Source organism: Bubalus bubalis, chromosome 15, assembly GCF_019923935.1.
Source record: "Bubalus bubalis isolate 160015118507 breed Murrah chromosome 15, NDDB_SH_1, whole genome shotgun sequence".
NCBI lineage: Eukaryota > Metazoa > Chordata > Mammalia > Artiodactyla > Bovidae > Bubalus > Bubalus bubalis.
The window spans coordinates 17,715,512-17,737,826 of record NC_059171.1 but is presented as its reverse complement, the minus strand read 5'-3'; the positions used below and the strand labels follow the sequence as shown (position 1 = coordinate 17,737,826).

Genomic DNA, 22,315 nt, shown 5'->3' with positions numbered 1-22,315 from the left:
GCACTGGATGGATGAGAGAAGACGGGACAATGTGTGTGCCTGCTACACTGTGTTCTCTCTACTCCTTAGAACTGTCTTTTTTGGGGAAAATCTCTTAATTCAGACCCAAAATAAGAAATACACTTCTGTTGTAACCTAGTGCACACATAAAATGGGAGGGGGGATTACTCCAAATATGATACTCTCTGATTTTTTTAAGTTGTGGTAAAATGTACATAATGTGAATTTCACTGTTTTAACCATTTAACAGCTTACAGTTCAGTGGCATTAAGTATGTTCACATTGCTGTGCAATTATCAACAGCATCCATTTTCAGAATTTTTTCATCTTCCCAAACTGAGATTCTATACAACATGGATGGAGCTAGAGATTATCATATTAAGTGAAAGAAGTCAGACAAATACTGTATGATATTGCTTATATGTGGAATCTAAAAAAGTGATATAAATGAATTTAACTTACAAAACAGAAACAGACTCACAGAAATAGAAAACAAACTTAGGGTCACCAAAGGAGATAGTGGGGGGAATGTCATGAGAAAGGGATAAATTAGGAGTTTGGGATTAGCTGATACAAACTACTATATATAAAATAGATAAACAAGGACCTACTGTACAGCACAGAGAACTAATCAATAGCTTGTTACCAACTATGATGGAAAAGAATCTGAAAAAGAATATATCTCAAGCATTTTGCTATATATCTGAAACTGATACAACACTATGAATTAACTATACTTCAATTTTTAAGAAATGGTTAAAAAATTTCACCTGCAACCTGCTATGTTGATTCCATGACCCACTAATGGATTAAAATTACATATGTAGTTTTAAAAAGATGGGAAGAAGGACTGCCTGGCAAAGTCCAACTCCCTGGCGGAGGGGTAAGGAGTTGTTACATTGAGTTTCATTACCAACTAAAGGGAAACAGTAAAAGGATTCAAAAAGATAATTGGGGAAGAATACAAGCATTCCTTACCCAAGGGGCAGAAGACAAAACTTCACATTTAGCCCTAGGAAAGAACTTTCTGGATATCTTGGATTACATCATTGTGGGAGCAGAAATAAGTGGCAAAGCACTTCCAACCAAGATTATTGTCTGAATGGTTTATGAAAGTCAAAAGGTTAAAAAAAATGGTACCCAGGAAATTTATGCACAGGCACTCAGTTGTGACTGACCCTTTGCAACCCTATGGACTGTAGCCTGCCAGGCTCCTCTGTCCATAGGATTCTCCAGGCAAGAATACCGTAGTGGGCTGCCATTTCCTTCTCCACCCAGCAAATTTAGGCACATCTAAAAGTACAGCTCTAAGTAGCCAAATGGAGGGGAATGGTTACCTAGTGGCCCCAGTGATCTTCTGGTGGAACGTCAAACAGTGAGAAGAAAGGAAATGATCCAGGGACTTTGCCATCACAACGTTCTTTCTCTGACTCCTGGACTACCTTTACATACAAGAAAGAAGCCTGAGGAAATGAAAAGCATCTCTCTCTCTCTCTCACACACACACACATACAAAGTTATGGACCACTGTCTCAAAGTACATTGAGTATGAGCTGACAGTGACATCTTTTATAGGATCTTCAGGGAGTGGGAGAAAAATATTATTATTATTTGTACTCTAAAAACTCAACAGAGTTTTGATGTTCATTGCATGAAGATAGACTCTTTAAGCCACTTCTCTTTCCAGGATGCCTTCCTCTATAAACCTGCATTTTTGGGGTAGAGACAAACAGTTCTTGTCAGCAATCTACTCTCACATGTTTTAACATTGTGAGAAACTGACCATGTAATATGGAGAAAAACACCAAAGACTTGGCACAGGTGAACAGAGTTTTTGTCGTTGTTCACTCACTCAGTTGTGTCTGACTCTTTGCGACTCCATGGAGTGCAGCATGCCAGGCTTCCCTGTCCTTCACCGTCTCCCAGAGCTTGCTCAAACTCATATCCATTGAGTCGGTGATGCCATCCAATCATCTCCTCTGTCATTCCCTTCTCCTCCTGCCTTCTATCTTTCCCCAGCATCAGGGTCTTTTCCAGTTAGTTGGCTCTTTGTATCAGGTGGCCAAAGTATTGGAGCTTCAACTTCAGCATCAGTCCTTCCAATAAATATTCAAGGTTGATTTCCTTTAGGATTGACTGCTTTGATCTCCTTGCTGTCCAAGGAACTCTCAAGAGTCTCCTCCAGCACCACAGTTTGAAAGCATCAATTCTTTGGCGCTCAGCCTTCTTTATGGTCCAAGTCTCACATCCCTACATGACTACTGGGAAAACCAAAGCTCTGACTGTAGGGACCTCTGTCAGCAAAGTAATGTCTCTGCTTTTTAGTATGCTGTTTACGTTTGGCATAGCTTTTCTTTTAAGAAGCAAGTGTCTTTTAATTTCATGGCTGCAGTCACCATCCGCAGTGATTTTGGAGCCCAAGAAAATAAAGTCTTTCACTATTTCCAATATTTACCCATCTATATGCCATGAAGTGATGGGACTGGATGCCATGATCTTAGTTTTCTGAATGTTGAGTTTTAAGCCAGCTTTTTCACTCTCCTCTTTCATTTTCATCAAGGGGCTCTTTAGTTCATCTTCACTTTCTGCCATAGGGTGGTATCATCTGCATATCTGAGGTTACTGATATTTCTTCCATCAATCTTGATTCCAGCTTGTGATTGATTCCAGTCTGGTACTTCACGTGATGTACTCTGCATGTAAGTTAAATAAGCAGGGTGACAATATACAGCCTTGATGTACTCCTTTTCCTATTTGGAACCAGTCTGTTGTTCCATATTCAGATCTAACTGTTGCTTCTTGACCTCTATACAGGTTTCCTGGAGGCAGGTAAGGTGGTTTGGCACAGAGTTTAGCATTATCATCAAACACCTTGTTATAAAATTAACTGGGTATATATACCAAGATCTTCACAGTTATTGTTGTGCAATACAACAATTGCCTGAAACTTATCTTTTATGTAGTCATGTACTTCCGGAGTTAGCCATGTGGGGTGAAAAGTAGGAGGGTGAAACCAAGCAGAAAGTTGTTTTGGTCCATCCGAAGACATCTGGTTGATACCGAACTCAGAGAACCTAGCAGACTAGTCCAAAGCCTGAGACCTGGGTCCACCAGTTCATTTCTCATCTTTCCTCCTAGGTCCATCACTGGGTAAGAAACCATAAATTCCAAATACAGCATGTGCTCGCTGGCCATCATGTTTGCTCTCGAGATCCACTTTCCACCATTCCCTGTCCTATTCTCTGTCCCTGACTGTATCAACGAGCCACTTTGTTCTCAGCGTGTCTTTTGGTTCAGCCAGTGGAAGGTGCCCACAGGAGATCAGAAGATGGGAAGAGACTAGGAGGACGACCTCCATTCCCCTGGCTCCTTCTTAGTCACATTTCCTCACATTGCTGCTACAAAAACAGCTACAATCACGTGTTCTGGGTTAGTTTCAGTAATGGCTGTATCACCTGGCTCTTCCAGGAATAAGAATGGGATGGTTCCTCATGGTTTCTAGCCTCAGGGTACTGTCCTATCCCTTAACCTTGCCAACACTTTGGAAACAGTTTTTACATTAAACTCTCCTCAAGAAATCTATTTGAGTGTGCTGGCTGTTTCTTGTCAGGACCTAACTGGTAAAAGGGGTTTATTTAAACTTCAGCAGTGGGTAATGGGGATGGGCAAATGTATACATGATGAGATTCAAAATAAATAGCTAAAATGGCTATCCTGAAAGTGTCAGTCGCTCAGCTGTGTCCGACTCTTTGTGACTGCAAGGACTATAGTCCGCCAGGCTCCTCTGTCCATAGGATTTTACAGGCAAGAATACTGGAGTGGGTTTCCACGGCCCCCTCCAGGTGATCGTCCCAACCCAGGGATCGAACCCTGCATAGCAGGAAGATTCTTTACCATCTGAGCCACCAGGTACCCTCCAGGTCAGGCCTTAAAGACTGTATCTGCTATTTCAGTCCAATGCACCACAAACAGAAGAAGTCTCATAAAGGTCAGTACTACTGTGGAAACTAAGACTAACCATTACCCAATATTCATTTTCATATGACCAAGCAAACCATTAATTAAAGACAGGAGAAAATAAGTATTACAAATACATGGGGATTGAATTAAAGAATATATGCCTGTATGGGATACACAGACCAAGGTTTAAGAGACTGAATCTTTTTCCTCCAGTCCTAAGTACTGAAGGCTACCTGTCACCCTTTAGACTGGTTAGCTCCTACCCCTTCCTAAGCATTCAGCTCACAAATCAGGTTCTTGAGGCCAAATAGCTAGTTGGGGATGGAGCCAGGATGTAAACCCAGGTCTCCTGACTTGGAATTCTCCAATAAACAGTGCTTCTATTCACATACACACAGTGATGCCGCTATCACTAAGTGTCCTACACTGCTGCACTTTTGACAGTTGTGGGCAGGATGCCTTTTTTTTTTTTTAGATTAAGCTTCATGGAACTTATTTTTATGAACTTTCTTCTAGTAATGTACAATGGTCTGATGCATATCCATCTCAAACCATAAACATTATTTAAGATAAGACAAATTCTAATCATGAAAGTGTCAGGTTTTCGCTCAGTTTTAGATCTCTCATGACAGAATATATTGGATCTAATTATAGCAGTTTTATCTCTACATAAAATGTTAAATATTATCAAAGCACTGATGTTTTCCTCCAAGAAACTGGATGAAATTTATTTACTGTCCTTTTTGAAAAATGTCTTAATGTTGGTGTTTTATTATGTTGACTTTTAAACCAGCTCTTTAAATTTAATTTCACTAATATAAATTTCTACCTGAAAAATTTATGTCAAGCAATTTAAAGCAAGATCAATTATGAAATATTAGGCAAGATGAAAAATCCCAGGTGAGGACAAAAGACCTGTGATTACAATGTCAAAAGCCTGGTGAAAAATTGCCTAAATTTGACTGCATAAATTTCCATTCCCTAAAGATTCCACATTTCCGCACTGCTAGATTTTTATGAATGTTTCAGATTCAAAGGACTTAACCTGTTCAATTGATGAAAATGTATTCTTTCATTATTAGAATCAAGAAATGATGTGTAACTTGATACTAATAATAAAACAGTGGTTTGTTTTTAAATCAATTTCATTACCGATAGCTCTGTTTTCTGAGATTTCCTGGTTTCTGACTAGGTAATTTATGCTTAGAAGAGGCAATCTTTCTATCCACCTGCTAACTCCTCACAGGACGGGTGTTCTTTTCAAAGCTGCATTTCATACATGTAAAATCAACACCCCATTCCTCTAATATATTTTCACCAGTCGTACTTTAGTAGGTAATATACTAGGAAGGTAATTATTTTTAAAGAGCCCAAATGACCTAGAAATAGAGTATGTAAAGTATAAGACGTATTATTATTAAGCAAACAAAGTAATCAATGAAAAAAAGATGGTGAGGCTACAGACTAAAATGCAAACAGAGGTTTGTATTGTGTGATATGATGGGTAATGATATTATTTTCTTTATTTCCCAAATGTTCTTCAAGGAACACATATTATTACTAATTACAAAAGAGAAAGTATTTACAACTATCTATAATATAAAATAGGAATCAGAATACAAAATGGTATGCTATGATTATGACCCTGTAAAGGCATACAATGATGGCAAAAATAAAGGTAAAAAAAAGAGAAAACAGTTCAGCTGCAAGGTGTTGGAATAGTGGATTTTTTCTCTCTCTGTTAGTGTCAAAATGGTGCTTGGGAAAGAAAGGGAGGGAGGGATTATATACAAGGAATAAGATGATGCTAAAGTGAATCTGTCAGGAGAATTCAAAGGTAGGACATTGAAAGTGATGGGCAGCAACATCAATATGGGTCCCCTGCACACATATCACATGACCCAAGAAACTGTTCCACTTATGGTGATTCAGTGTCTTTTTCTTGTCATTATGAGAGCATGAACAGAAAGATATAATGGATATGTAATCTAGAAGGAGTGCTGAAGAACACAATGCTGAAGCCATTTTTTCTTTAATTTAGTGGATGTATTAAGCAAGCAAACACTGAAAGTGGGAACAATTTGTCTCTGTTTTGTCACTAACCTGCAGGAGGTGTGGAATAGGAAGTTCTAGGGACATGATTCAGAATACCTGAAGTCTATAGCTTTCAAGATACATTACAGACAGATAGATTCAAGAGCTGCATAAAGCTCTGGCTATCTGAAATTCTTTGAGTATAAATTATTTTGGTTAGCCAAGTTTTCCTAATGTCTGGAGGTCTGTCTTTTAAAGGTTTTTTTTCTTTTAAAACCATGTAAGAAGGAAATATTTCCAAAATTTCTTTTCAGAAGGAGACAATTATTTACTTAAACTCTCTTTTAATGCCCCATGGTTAACCATTTACATGTACTGATGACTGTCATTAAGACTCTACTGAAGTGTGTATGGCTCTTTTCGTCTACAGTTTTTAGTTTAGGATAACTGGATCTTTGTAGTTTGCCTTTTGCTCTCTTTTCCTTTTATATCTAAGGAACAAGCACTCTGAGAGAGCTCAAGTAAAACAGGAATTTTAATACACAGACTTTGAAACATCAGCTTCTACTTCGCTTCCTGGTTCTCATGCATAGTTCCGACAGATGCAGCTGCTAGAGAGCTGAGATACAGCTAAATGAGGGGCCACCAGACAAGACGATTTGACTATGATTTCTTAGTACAACGCCACTATTTCATTTTTCACTTTTTTCAGAGTTACCTTTGGTCATCAGCTCCATTTTGGCTGCTGTTCAAGACAATTCTCCAAAGATCCGAGGATACCAGTTTCTTCTGGTCGTTCACAAGATTGATATCTGGCAATTGCAGTTCACAAACTTTGCTTTCAGACAGACTAAATTCTCGAAATGCAACAAAAACCTTCTGGAGTTCATCCCAGTATTCCAAACTACAAGGAATCTATAGTAAAAGAAAGAAGATTTTAGAAGTTGCAAAGACTGTTCTATATATCAGTGTCTCTTTTGCTGTCTCGTACACAGGGTTATTGTTACCATCTTTCTAAATTCCATATATATGCGTTAGTATAGAACAGTCTTATGGACTCTGTGGGAGAGGGAGAGGGTGGGAAGATTTGGGAGAATGGCATTGAAACATGTAAAATATCATGTATGAAATGAGTTGCCAGTCCAGGTTCGATGCACGATGCTGGATGCTTGGGGCTGGTGCACTAGGACGACCCAGAGGGATGGAATGGGGAGGGGGGAGGGAGGAGGGTTCGGGATGGGGAACACATGTGTACCTGTGGCGGATTCATTTTGATATTTGGCAAATCTAATACAGTTATGTAAAGTTTAAAAATAAAATAAAATTTAAAAGAAAAAAAAAAAAGAAGTTGCAAAGAGAAACTATGCTTTTGTATTTGTTGACATGCAAATCAAATCTTCATAAAAGTTACAATTTAAAAGGGGAAATAAGTAAAAAGGACAGTAATTTAGGATTTCTTTTCATAGTTATATTCATCCTGTTTACCTACTTTATTTTAAAAGGCCCATTCAATAATAATATGTGAAAATAGTCAAGAAAGTTTTTAAATAAAGGAGAAAGAATGGGGAATTAATTCTACCAGATGTTAAATGTGTTACAAAGCTGTACTTACTAAAGCTAAAGATAAGGTTGGAGTAGCAACATACAAATAGAAAAATAGAAACAAGAATCATAAAATATAAGTACAGATAAATTTTAGTATATAATGAAGGTACTATTTCAAACAAGTAGGGGAGAGACCGGAAATGAGGTTGCAAGGACTGGTTAGCCTGGTAAAACAAAGTGGGTCCCTACATGATTCCTATATCAAAGTAAGTTCCAAAAGGATCAAAATGTTAAGACTTTAAAGGCTAAAAACTGAGAGCATAAGGGAAAAAAATCAGTTAATACTTATATCATAATAGGGTAAACTTTTCTGTGTGTGGCATGAAACCCAAGGATGGTAAGACAAACCTCACAACCAGTAACATCAAAATTAATAAAAAGCAAACTAGGATAAAAACAGGTAATATTTAATGACAGATCTAGGGTCCCTGTTGTGATAGCAGAGAACTCTTATAAATCAATGAAAAAGTGATAAGTATGCATATAGAAAAGTAAGCAAAGGCAGTTGTTGGAAGAGGCCCTGAATGTCCCTGCATATTCTTGCCAGGTATGCAAAGGATGCGAGGCCCTGAAAGCTATTAACTGGGGCCGTTTCTCAGGTTGTGTTTGTAGAAAGCATCCTTGAGCGATGAGGTAAAGTTTCTTTCCAGGACAAAGAGCAGACTTGCTCTAAAATGGGTGGATTTGACAAGGTCCACGTTCCACGCTGTGCCATTTATCTACTGCATGCTGAGAAAACCCTGGGGGCCTTTCTGCATGGCCCCTGTGGGACATGGGGGCAAGAGGAACCAATACAAAGATGATGTTCATGCTGTCTGCTGTGCCACAAGCAATGATATTCTTTGTTTCTGACCAAAGTATAATATCTTCTGTAAGCATTCATAAAACATTAACAGGCTATTAGTCTGGATAAGGTAAAATCCCAGATGTGGACAGCAATTAATCCACAGAAGAAAAGATATAACCAGTCAGTAAACATGAAAAGATACTCAATTTCATTAATACTTATAGAAATTCAAATTAAAGCAATAATGTAATATTTTTATTTAGTAATGTGGCAGTTTGAAAAGACAGTTCTAATTTCTGTATAGGTGTAGGAAAAAAAAGCATTTCTACCCAGTATCTTTGAGAATAATTTGGCAATATATATTAAACGCTTGGAAGGACACATCTAAGGATTTGTTTTACAGATATTCCAATGCAAGGATGTGTGTATGTGTGTGGATTTACTTCAGTACTATATGAATAAGAAAGTGGAAACATTAAAATATCTGCCAATATAAGATTAAATATAACATGTAGGTCTATAGAATGGAATCTGTACAACCATTAAAATGAACAAGGAATTTCCTAATTATGACCATTCTCAGAGCTGATCTCTACCTTTCTTGTGTCACTTCCATATCTACCACACTCTTCTACCTCAGAGGTCATTATACTTTGCAATTCCTTATTCGTGTTTGTCTCCTTTAGCTGACCCTGTGATCCTTGAAGCAAAAATTGCATATTCTTTTAAAACATATTAGCATCTAAGAGTTTGGGGGACATAACAGTATATTTAGTAGATGCTTTCTGAATGAATAGACTTCTCCTTAATCTATCTTTCTTAAATAAAGCAATTCTTAATCTTTGAATGGGAATAAATTCTACCGTCATCTGTAATAGTTTCTTTTCCTTAAACAGTGACTTGAGCATCCATGTATGGAGAGGAGCTAAATGGAAGAAAGGGGGACAAAATGGATATGTCTAAGAGGCTAACAGAGTGATGAAATGCAGCATGTTTTGGTTGGTGATAAGGACAAGTGACATATCAATAAATTCTACTTTCAGTCACCATTTCTTGAAATTCTCCTTCTTGCTTTCCAAGACACACATATTTTTCTAACTTTCTTCTCGCTGGGTCTTTGTTCCTATATTGTCTCTCAGTCTGAAATATCTATAGCATCTTTGGTTTCTCATTGTCTAATGTTTAAATCTTTCCCCTTTATCAGGGTCCAAATGAAATACCACCTTTCTTTGAGCCTTTTCACCTCCCAGATGGAGAAATGCTTTCCCTTTTCTGAATTCAAATAGTTTTTTAAAATGGGAATCTGTTTCATAGCTCTTATCACTACACACCTCATGTTACAGTTATTTCTATACATGACATTTTCCCTGATAGACACATTCTTTGAGGGAATAATTTCCATTTGGCTAAGCTTTAGATTTTCACAGCACCTGGCAAACTGTATACAGTGAATGTTCAAAAAAAGTTGCTGAATAAATGAATGAATAATTCATGAATGAACGAACAAATAAACACATTCTGAGTGATTCAGTCCATCTCTGGCACACTAAAAATTCCCCACAGAGAAGTATAGAAGATTAAAGCACAAACTTTGGAGTTACATCTAATGGGATTCAATTCCTAGCTCCATTAGCTATGGGTTATTGGGCAAATTAATTTTCCTAACATCAGTACTCATATCCCTAAAAAGAGGATAATAACAGAACTGGCTCATGAATTGTTGTGAGGATTAAAAGAGACAAACATTCTATTTAATAGCACACAATAAAAGCTTAAGAAATGTTAGTTACTAAGTATTTATCCTTCTCATGCGCAAAGAACACTTTTTTTTATGGATCTATTCCAACTGTCTCCTATACATCAAAACTTAGAAGCTTGGGCATTGTTAAAAGAATCTGTGAGAGAGGGAGAGGGTGGGAAGATTTGGGAGAATGGCATTGAAACATGTAAAATATCATGTATGAAACGAGTTGCCAGTCCAGGTTCGATGCACGATACTGGATGCTTGGGTCTGGTGCACTGGGACGACCCAGAGGGATGGAATGCGGAGGGAGGAGGGAGGAGGGTTCAGGATGGGGTACACATGTATATCTGTGGCAGATTCATTTTGATGTTTGGCAAAACTAATACAATTATGTAAAGTTTAAAAATAAAATTAAAAAAATAAAATTAAATAAAATTAAAAAAAAAAAAAAAAAGAATCAGGTAGGTTGTGAATAAGAGTCCTGCTTGTTAGATTTCTCAACAATGGGTTGGACTTGTGGAAAGAATAAACCTTGAATCTGGATGTTCAGGAAGCTTGTAATCATAGTTCAATATGGTTTTCTGCTGCATATCTATTAAGATGTGTTCCTGAATGATGGCTATTATTTGAGAGATAAAGGAATTATCTCCTTGCTGAACTCCTTTCTAGACTGCCAGTAAGTCAGTCCTTTATCAGTTATGGATAAGATGTGGGAAGTGAGGTGAGACACATAAGAATCTCCTGGGAGAGGGCAAATGAGTTTAGAAAAAACATTTAACATACTCATTGTTTTTTTACTAGTAGTAAATTAACAGAACGTAAAGTTCAAAACTCATCTTCTTGATAGTAAGGTTATATACCAAATGGGATGAAAAAAAGACTTGTTTCTGGTATTGGGGGAACTCCAGAAGTTCCCCATTAAAATTAATGTATAATAGCTTATGAAAATTGGCTGTCACACTGGAAAGCAGAGTGAGACATTAAGAGAAAAGTACTACTAAGTTTTGATGTATAGGAGGGAGTTGGAATAGATCCATAATAAAAGGCAAACCAAGCTCGCAACCATTGTGGGAAGCCATTAGGTAGTTTAAGGGGAATGAAAGTGAACTGTACCAACACTGGGGCTTAGGGAAGGAGAAACTGTGAAAGTTCAAAAAGAGAGATTTGGAAGAAAGCCAACGAAAAATTTTATTTTGTTCACAATTTTGTGTGAGGCTGGCTCTGTGGTTATATACTTCAATCGCAACATTCCAGGCTACTCTCAAAATTAGAAAACAGTAGAGAACTACTACAGACACACATCCTAAAATATGTGTTGTGTGTTCGTCAGGATTTTCCTTGGTTAATAAAGGGGTATTAATAAATGAAACTTCCAAATGAAACTGTTGAAAATATTTAAAATTGTGTGCCTATAAGTGCATTTATAAAAGTCATATATGAATCCTTTCCACCATTTTAAGAACATTTTTGTCTTGAAAACCTCAGAAGAAAAGCTGACAACAATACTCAGTACAATTAAACATTTTAAAGGTAATTTTAGTCAACTATCTAAAATACATATTGAGCCACAAATTTATAAACCATATAAATATAATCTTCATTTTTAAAATTTCTTCATCATAAAAAGAAAAAAATCTTGGTATTTCATTGGATAAAATTCTGGCCATGACCCTTAATCACCACTCCGAGACCTTGGGCACCTTATTTAATGACTCCAAGTCTTAGTTCCCTCATTGGTGAAAAGTAAGTAATAAAAACAAAATTATTTTAGTCCTTGATAAGGATTCTAGACTTTATCTTAATGCCTATGAGATAACTTTGAAGGAACAATGCTTAAAGTCAAATTTATATTTTTAAAAGCTTCTGGATACTGTGTAGAGAATGTGTTGGAAGAGAATGAGATGAGCAAGAACATGAACAGATAATTAAGAGGTTAGGACAGTGGTCTATGCTACAAACTAGATGGCTTATGGTATGGCTGGTGGTATGTGGGAGATTCTTGAGACATAAAAATGTGTTGACTGATTAGATACTGGAGAGGGAAGAGTTAAGGATGACTCCCAGGTTTCTGGACCAAGCAACTGTATGGGTGCTGATGTCATTTACTGGTATGAGTAAGACTGATGGATCCTGTTGGGGAGTAGGTTTGTGGTACGTATTGGGTGGAGGAGGGGAGAACCTAAGTTCATTTTTGGACAAGCTGAGTTGGAGGCACCAATGAGCCATTTAAGTGGAAATCCTGAGTACGGAGTTGGCTCTTTTAGAATGTGGGAGAGGGAGTTAACTGTGTTGATACATAGCTGTAGATTCAACCAGCCTTAACCTTTCATTAAGAGAATGCAACGGAAAGACAGCAAAGAAGCTTATAGTACTTATTCTCAAGAAGGTGTTTTAAATGTTGAATTAAGAATATAAACTGTTTAGAAAGGGATGTGAGAACAGAGCAAGCTGATGGATAGCGAAAAAGCAGAGACTGTTAAGTTTCTACACATTAAAGTTTAATGAATGATGGTAGTGGGGTTTGCCGGGCGAGCAGACTGGAGAGATGGAAAGATTGCTAGTAAGATTAGGATGCTGGAATGAATGATTTAGGAGGAGGGGCAGTTTGGGATGTTGACAAGTTCCAGGGCTGGTGTGTGGGAGTGAGTACTTAGATGGAGCAGAGGAGGAGAGCGCTCGAGTGAGGAGCTCAAGCTGGGGTCTGGCTGGGTCTTTTACATGGATGCTGACAGCTGTGAAGAAAAAGGCCAGACACCACGGGCTGAAGACCTCTGAGGATGAGGGAGAACGACCAAATAGTTAGCAGGTGGCTACAACAGAGAGGGGTGAGGAGGATACAACTGGGTGCCACAAGTATCCAAGAAGGAGGTTTTTACAGGAGGGGAGAAGAGTGCAGGCATGTGGCACAGGTGAACAGCAGATCACTTTATCTCCTGAGCCCGAGGCAAAAGTGATGTGGGAGAATAAACCACTTACACCTCAGGGGGTTACAGTGGTGTACAGAGTCCCAGAGGACCGCAGAATTTCATTTAAGAAGGAGGAGAGGGAATTCTTGAAGATGAGGCCGAGGTTTATGAAAGTTCACTAGTCATTGAGCAAGTGTTCCAAAGGGCTCAAAGGAAAAGTCTGGGAAGCAGAGGAAGGAGGGTTTGGGAAGAGCAGGAAAAAAGGGATACAAATCAGTCTCCAGACAGTCAGTTCAGTTCAGTAGCTCAGTCATGTCTGACTCTTTGCGACCCCATGGACTGCAGCACATCAGGCCTCCCTGTCTATCACCAACTCCCGGAGTTTACTCAAACTCATGTTCATTGAGGTGGTGATGCCATCCAATGATCTCATCCTCTGTGCTCCTCTTATCATCTCGCCTTCAATCTTTCCCAGCATCAGGGTTTTTTCAAATGAGTTAGCTCTTCGAATCAGGTGGCCAAAGTATTGGAGTTTCAGCTTCAATATCAGTCCTTCCAATGAATACTCAGGACTGATCTCCTTGCAGTCCAAGGGACTCTCAAGAATCTTCTCCAACACCACAGTTCAAAAGCATCAATTCTTCAGCACTCAGCTTTCTTTATAGTCCAACTCTCACATCCATACATGACCACTGGAAAAACTATAGCTTGACTAGACGGACTGTTATTGGCAAGGTAATGTCTCTGCTTTTAATATGCTATCGAGGTTGGTCATAACTTTCCTTCCAAGGAGTAAGCATCTTTTTATTTCATGGCTGCAGTCACCATCCACAGTGATTTTCAGTTCAGTTCAGTTGCTCAGTGGTGTCCGACTCTTTGCGACCCCATGAATCGAAGCATGCCAGGCCTCCCTGTCCATCACCAACTCCCAGAGTTCACCCAAACTCATGTCCATCGAGTCGGTGATGCCATCCAGCCATCTCATACTCTGTCGTCCCCTTCTCCTCCTGCCCCCAATCCCTCCCAGCATCAGAGTCTTTTCCAATGAGTCAATTCTTCGCATGAGGTGGCCAAAGTATTGGAGTTTCAGCTTCAGCATCATTCCTTCCAAAGAACACCCAGGACTGATCTCCTTTAGAATGGACTGGTTGGATCTCCTTGCAGTCCAAGGGACACTCAAGAGTCTTCTTCAACACCACAGTTCAAAAGCAGTGATTTTGGAGCCCCGCAAAATAGTCTGCCACTGTTTCCACTGTTTCTCCATTTATTTGCCATGAAGTGATGGGACCAGATGCCATGATCTTCATTTTCTGAATGTTGAGCTTTAAGCCAACTTTTTCACTCTCCTCTTTCACTTTCATCAAGAGACTCTTTAGTTCCTCTTCACTTTCTGCCATTAGGGTGGTGTCATCTGCATATCTGAGATTATTGATATTTCTCTCAGCAATCTTGATTCCAGCTTGTGATTTTTCCAGCCCAGTGTTTCTCATGATGTACTCTGCATAGAAGTTAAATAAGCAGGGTGACAATATACAGCCTTGACGGACTCCTTTTCCTATTTGGAACCAGTCGGTTGTTCCACGTCCAGTTCTAACTGTTGCTTCCTGACCTGCATACAGGTTTGTCAAGAGGCAGGTCAGGTGGACTGGTATCCCATCTCTTTCAGAATTTTCCACAGTTTATTGTGATCCACACAGTCAAAGGCTTTGGCATAGTCAATAAAGCAGAAATAGATGTTTTTTCTGGAACTCTCTTGCTTTTTCCATGATCCAGCGGATGTTGGCAATTTGATCTCTGGCTCCTCTGCCTTTTCTAAAACCAGCTTGAACATCTGGAAGTTCACAGTTCATGTATTGTTGAAGCCTGGCTTGGAGAATTTTTGAACATTACTTTACTAGCATGTGAAATGAGTGCAATTATGCAGTAGTTGAGCATTCTTTGGCACTGCCTTTCTTAGGGATTGGAATGAAAACTGACCTTTTCCAAATTTCCAAATTTGCTGACATATTGAGTGCAGCATTTTCACAGCATCATCTTTCAGGATTTGAAATAGCTCAACTGGAATTCCATCACCTCCACTAGCTTTGTTCGTAGTGATCCTTCCTAAGGCCCACTTGACTTCACATTCCAGGATGTCTGGCTCTAAGTGACTGATCACATCATTGTGATTATCTGGGTCGTGAACATCTTTTTTGTACAGTTCTTCTGTGTATCCTTGCTACCTCTTCTTAATATCTTCTGCTTCTGTTAGGTCCATACCATTTCTGTCCTTTATTGTGCCCATCTTTGCATGAAATATTCCCCTGGTATCTCTAATTTTCTTGAAGAGATCTCTAGTCTTTCCCATTCTATTGTTTTCCTCTATTTCTTTGCACTGATCACTGAGGAGGGCTTTCTTATCTTTCCTTGCTATTCTTTGGAACTCTGCATTCAAATGGGTATATCTTTCCTTTTCTCCTTTGCTTTTTGCTTCTCTTCTTTTCACAGCTATTTGTAAGGCCTCCTCAGACAGCCATTTTGCTTTTTTCCATTTCTTTTTCTTGGGGATGGTCTTGCTTCCTGTCTCCTGTACAATGTCATGAACCTCCGCTCATAGTTCATCAGGCACTCCATCAGATCTAGTCCCTTAAATCTATTTCTCATTTCCACTGTATAATTGCTAGGGATTTGATTTAGTCATACCTGAATGATCTAGTGGTTTTCCCTACTTTTTTTAAGTCTGAATTTGGCAATAAGGAGTTCATGATCTGTTTCAGAGTCAGCTCCCAGTCTTGTTTTTGCTGACTTTATAGAGTTTCTCTATCTTTGGCTGCAAATAATATAATCAATCTGATTTCAGTGTTGGCCATCTGGTGATGTCCTTATGTTTTTGGAAGAGGGATTTGCTATGACCAGTGCGTTCTCTTGGCAGAACTCTATTTTGCCCTGCTTCATTCTGTACTCCAAGGCCAAATTTGTCTGTTACTCCAGGTGTTTCTTGACTTCCTACTTTTGCATTCTAGTCCCCTGTAACAAAAAGGACATCTTTTTTGGGTGTTAATTCTAGAAGGTCTTGTAGGTCTTCATAGAACTGTTCAGCTTCTTCAGCATTACTGCTTGGAGCATAGACTTGGATTACTGGGATACTGAATGGTTTGCCTTGGAAAAGAACAGAGATCAGTCTGTCATTTTTGAGACTGCATCCAAGTTCTGCATTTCGGACTCTTTTGTTGACTATGATGGCTACTCCATTTCTTCTAAGGGATTCTTGACAAGAATCCAGACAAGCGGGGGAGAAATCTCAGTTCAGGGAGTGAGTAGGAGAGAGAGAAGTGAGGCATGTGTTGGAAGTGAGATCTCATTTAGGAGGTAGGGACAATGGTTATGACTTCAGGAGTAGCCTATTGCTCCTTCCCGAGGCCTGGTTGCATTCTGTGTGTTCTTAATGAACTCTAGCTATTTCTCCAATAAACTCACGGCACAGAGTCTGCACATGGTATATGTTCAATAAGTAATTTTAAAATTTACAAATGAAGATAGGTGCTGAAAAAACAGCAATTTTTTTTTTGTGTACAGTTTTCTACTCTAAAAAGGTCTTATTTTATATATTGAGCTCTCCTTTCAAATTATTTTGTGATCACATCCACTTTTACCAAACTTTTCATTTGCTTACTAATCTTCCTTTACCATTCAGCTGGAAGTAGACATTGCTAATCTCCAGGTTAGAAGTAACATAATTAAACTAAAAATCTAATGTGGTCACACTGTGCTTCATATGGCAGCAATTATTCCCTGGTGGCTCAGGGGTAAAGAATCTGCCTGCCGATGCAGGGGATGCGGGTTCGATGCCTGGGTTGAGAAGATCTCCTGGAGAAGGAAATGGCAACCCACTCTTATGTTCTTGCCTGGAAACTCCCATGGACAGAGGAGCCTGGAAGGGTATACAGTCCATAGGGTTGCAAAAGAGTTGGACACAACTTAGTGACTAAACAACAACTATTCTGAGGAATAAATCTGTGGTCTGTTTTGTGTGATCTATTTAAAACAGCTTTATTTTGTACTTTTAGCTTTGAAAGAGATGATGTGAATGATCTTTAGTTACATATCAAAACTGAGGATTTATTATTAATGCTTGCACTGAATAACTTGAAGGAAAGATGACTATTCCAAGAACGTTTGGTTGCCAAAAAATAGTTAAGAGAGTCTAAATATCTAGTACTGAGTCATGGGAAGTGGGAACGAGTAAATTGGTTTCACTGGAAAACATTGCACATGCAACACATGGTACATTTCAAATGACTGTCAAGATTATATATATTTTTATTACATTTTGTTTTCCTATCCATTATTTGACAGGACCTAAAAAATTAGCCAGCCATACATAATAAACTGTACTCTAAGCATATGTGGTCTTTGCATAGAAATATATTTTAGGTTGTATATCTGCCAGTTGGTAAAAGCACATGTATTCTTGCATTTAAAATATGATTCCACTATTTGTTTCCATTTGATGGCTAACTTGGGAAGATTTGCATGTGTGTTGGCCATTTAAAAATATTTTTGGTACAAAGAATATTTTGGCACTTAATTTGTTTTTTATTACTTAATAGTACTGCCAGGACTATCAGCAGGGTAGCAGCTGCCCATCTGTCCTCATAGATAAACAGTTCTGAATTCTTTGTCCAGGGGCTGCTAAAGCTGGGCCATTCATTGTCCCTTTGCCCACTCAGTGCCACCAGTCAACCTAAGAAAAAGATACAGAGGAAGTGCATTCCCTGTAATTATGTACATATTAAAGAGATGGTAGTATTAGCAAGTGAAGTAATCTATCAATCTGATTCAACTGTCCTTTCCATTTTCTTACGACAAGATAGAGAGCTTAGCTGACTGTGTGGGGCTGGTTAGTGAGCACAAAGCTGGAGCTGCCATTCAGGAGTAAGTTATTAAGGCTTGGTTACAACAGAGGATACTATCTTTATCATTCCTTCCACCACATATCCAGATTTCCTGGGATACCAGTTAACAGGAAAGCATAATAGGGCTAAAACAGTTTGCTTTTCCCATCATTACTCACGATTTTAGTAGTATGTTAGTCGCTCAGTCATGTCCAATTCTGTGACCCCATGGACTGTAGCCCTCCAGGCTCCTCCGTCCATGGAATTTTCCAGGTAAGAATACTGGAGTAGGTTACCATTTCCTTCTCCAGGGGATCTTCCCAACCCAGGGATCAAACTTAGGTCTCCCACATTGTGGGCAGATTCTTTACTGTCTGAGCTACCAGAGAAGCCCCAGTAATAAAAATACTGATGGAAGCTGTGGCAGAAAAACAACCTTTTACAATTTACGAAGTTTTTTCTTTTTGTATATTTTCTTAGCGAGGAATACATTATTCCCATTTTACAGATAAGTGAACTGCAGCTTAGAGAAGTTAGGTAATATGTTCAAGGTTACATACTTAGTAAGTGGCAGACCTTTTGCCTATAAATCCTTTGCTCTTTAAACTAATTACCTTTAGGTTAAAGAAGAAAAACAGACCCTATAATGAATCATTTACAATTTCCAGTTGCAGTTTCTTTACAGTGGATTCTTAGAAAGAAATCTGAATGCATAATACATTTTGACCCTTACAATTTATCCAAGTTGTTTATAGTTACTTCATTCGGCAATCATTTTCTCTTTAGCAGTCTTTTACTTTCAGCATTTTGAATATGTTATCACTCTTCCTCTGGTCTCATGGTTGCTGATGAGAAATCAGCTGTTAATCTTAGTGAGATTCCTTATGTGTGATAAATCACTTCTCTCCAGTTGCAGTCAAGGTTTACTTGGTACAGCAATCTTTCAGTTTGTCTAAGTTTACTAAACTTCCTGGATGTGTAGACTGATGTTTTAAATTAAATTTGGGAAGTGTTTGGCCATTAGATTTTCAAACAGTCTTTATTCTCCCTTCTTTCCTTTCCTTCCAGGCCTCCCATCATGCACATATTGATAAACTTGATGGTATTCCACAGTCTCTAAGGCTCTGGTCATTTGTTTTCATCCTTTTTTCTTTCTGTTTTCTACACTCAATCACCTCAGTGGACTTATCTTTAAACTTACTGCTTCTTTCTTCTGCCTGCTCAAATCTGTTATTGAGCCCCTCCAGCAAACTTTTCATTTCACTTACACTTTTCAATTCTGGGATTTCATTTTTTTCTTTACAATTTCTATCTTTTATTTTAAAATTGATACTCTCTATTTGGGGAGACATCATTCTCATATTTCTCTTTAGTCCTTTATACAAGGCTTTCTTTAGGCTTTTTTGAACATGCTCAAAATAGACAGTTCAAGTCTTTGTCTAGTAAGGACGATATCTGGGTGTCTGAGGGACAGTTACTACTGATTGTTTTCTTCCTCTGTATATGGGGCATACTTTCTTGTTTCTTTGCAGAGTGCATACTTCTTTGCTGGAAACTGGGCATTTTAAATGATAGAAAATTTTATTATATCAATGAATATTATTAACTATTTTACTATTATTATATTATTAATAAATAATGGCAACTGTGGAAATCAGATTCTTTTCCTCCAGGGCTTGTCATTATTTGTACTCATTTTGTTGTTGTTGTTACTAACATTTATGAATTAATTCTAAAAAGTCTTTTTGTCATGTGGCCACTGAAATCTCTACTTGGTGAGCTTAATGATCAGTTAATGATTAGACAGAGACTTCCTTAAAGGCCTGGAAACAATAAGCACATCTAATCTCTTCCAAGTGGCTGTGTGTGCCTGTTAAAGCATGCCTTCAACTCTGCCTTGACCTTCCCTTCCTGCTTATACAGAGCCTTAAGGTCATCCAGAGGTGAAAGCACAGGCCTTCTTAGGTCATTCTTGGCATGCAGAGCCTGGGTTAAGTGCATAGACCTGAGCTTGGACAAATCCTCCTAGTTTCCCAGGAATCTGCTGGAACTTTTGAAGTCTGTATGGACATCTCATCCCCTGGTTCTTCCTGTTGAGCCTTTGGTTCAACTTACAAGTTTTCTGTTATCTACTGCCTCAAGTATCAGTTCAGTTCAGTTCAGTCGCTCAGTCGTGTCTGACTCTTTGCGACCCCATGAATCGCAGCACGCCAGGCCTCCCTGTCCATCACCAACTCCCAGAGTTCGCCCAAACTCATGTCCATCGAGTCGATGATGCCATCCACCCATCTCATCCTCTGTCGTCCCCTTCTCCTCCTGCCCACAATCCCTCCCAGCATCAGAGTCTTTTCCAATGAGTCAACTCTTCGCATGAGGTGGCCAAAGTACTGGAGTTTCAGCTTTAGCATCATTCCTTCCAAAGAACACCCAGGACTGATCTCCTTTAGAATGGACTGGTTGGATCTCCTTGCAGTCCAAGGGACACTCAAGAGTCTTCTCCAACACCACAGTTCAAAAACATCAATTCTTCGGCGGTCAGCTTTCTTCACAGTCCAACTCTCACATCCACACATGACCACAGGAAAAACCATAGCCTTGACTAGATGAACCTTTGTTGGCAAAGTAATGTCTCTGCTTTTGAATATGCTGTCTAGGTTGGTCATAACTTTCCTTCCAAGGAGTAAGCATCTTTTAATTTCATGGCTGCAGTCACCATCTGCAGTGATTTTGGAGCCCAAGAAAATAAAGTCTGACACTGTTTTCACTGTTTCCCCATCTATTTCCCATGAGGTAATGGAACCAGATGCCATGATCTTCGTTTTCTGAATGCTGGGCTTTAAACCAACTTTTTCACTCTCCTCTTTCACTTTCATCAAGAGGCTTTTTGGTTCCTCTTCACTTTCTGCCATAAGGGTGGTGTCATCTGAGGTTATCGATATTCTTCCTGGTAATCTTGATTCCAGCTTGTGCTTCTTCCAACCCACCATTTCTCATGATGTACTCTGCATAGAAGTTAAATAAGCAGGGTGACATATACAGCCTTGACATACTCCTTTTCCTATTTGGAACCAGTCTGTTGTTCCATGCCCAGTTCTAACTGTTGCTTCCTGACCTGCATACAGGTTTCTCAAGAGGCAGGTCAGGTGGTCTGGTATTCCCATCTCTTTCAGAATTTTCCACAGTTTATTGTGATCCACAGAGTCAAAGGCTTTGGCATAGTCAATAAAGCAGAAATAGATGCTTTTCTGGAACTCTCTTGCTTTTTCCATGATTCAGTGGATGTTGGTAATTTGATCTCTGGCTCCTCTGCCTTTTCTAAAACCAGCTTGAACATCTGGAAGTTCATGGTTCATGTATTGCTGAAGTCTGGCTTGGAGAATTTTGAGCATTACTTTCTTTCTGACCTACACCCGTGGGTGGGAAAAGGGCTTTTCTAACTGAAACATTCCTAGTTGATAACTTTTGAAACAGTTAATTGTTGTGAAACCCTTGTTTTTTAACAGAAAGTTATCTTATCTCATTAAGCAAGTAAAAAGATATACTACATTTAACATAAGGTCAGTATATTTGGTGAAAAGACCAAATATATTCCCCATGCATGCACTAGAAAAATTAGAGGCAGATAGATTAAAGAGTTTTAAATTGATGACTAGAGAATAGGTAAGTTGAAACACAGAGTGGATAGTTAAAATACAGAATGTGAGGTCAAAGCATAAAACAGTGGATTGAACCATAACCAAAAAAAAAAGAGAAAAAGAAAAGAAAAATAGTGGATTGATGTGTGATTGAAAGAGACAATGTATAATACATTGTATTATTACATAAATTAGAATACTTTTTATATATTACAGAAATTAGGATAAATAAATAGCAATATAAACATTAAAACCGTAGCAAGCTAAAAAAACCAGCTTTGCCTCTATAAAAACAGAAGTGGATTCTATTTATGATTATTATTGGACTTAACTGTCCTTTTAAACATGAAAAATATTTCTACAATCAATTTTTCATAAGAAGACAAACATATTCATTACACAAAACAAAAGCACCCGAGTAGAGATACTTTTCAATAGTTAATTAAAATAAAATTGCATTAAAAATAAAATGTATCCTGATAATGGTATGTCAGTTTTTTGTGCTTCTACTTCAACGTATATCATTTAATAATAACATAAAATACAAATACATATGTAATATAAAAAATTTTTAGCTTATAATACCAGTTTTTATATGTATCTGCTATTTAGTTGATTTTGAAGAAGGAAAAGAAAAGCTTCTATACATCTTCAACTAATAGAAGTCATACAAAAAAAAAAGAAAAAGAAAACCTTAAAATATTGGAACCAGTTGAGAAACCACAAGTATTCAAATGCAGGAAATCATGATTTTATAACATTTTAATGTG

General features: G+C 38.3%; 1 protein-coding gene across 12 annotated transcripts in view; it reads right to left on the bottom strand.

Annotated features, from left to right (window-relative positions):
* VPS13B (vacuolar protein sorting 13 homolog B) overlaps window positions 1-22,315 on the bottom strand; it is an 848,142-nt gene that overhangs the window by 107,114 nt on the left and 718,713 nt on the right. For 11 of the 12 annotated variants that reach the window (XM_044928327.2, XM_025264770.3, XM_025264772.3 and 8 more), the window contains one exon: window positions 6,713-6,909. In XM_044928327.2, the coding sequence (XP_044784262.2) occupies window positions 6,713-6,909 (197 nt within the window). Of the gene's footprint in view, window positions 1-1,360; window positions 1,443-6,712; window positions 6,910-22,315 lie in introns of those variants that run through there. The other variant, XM_025264774.3, reaches the window with a different exon arrangement.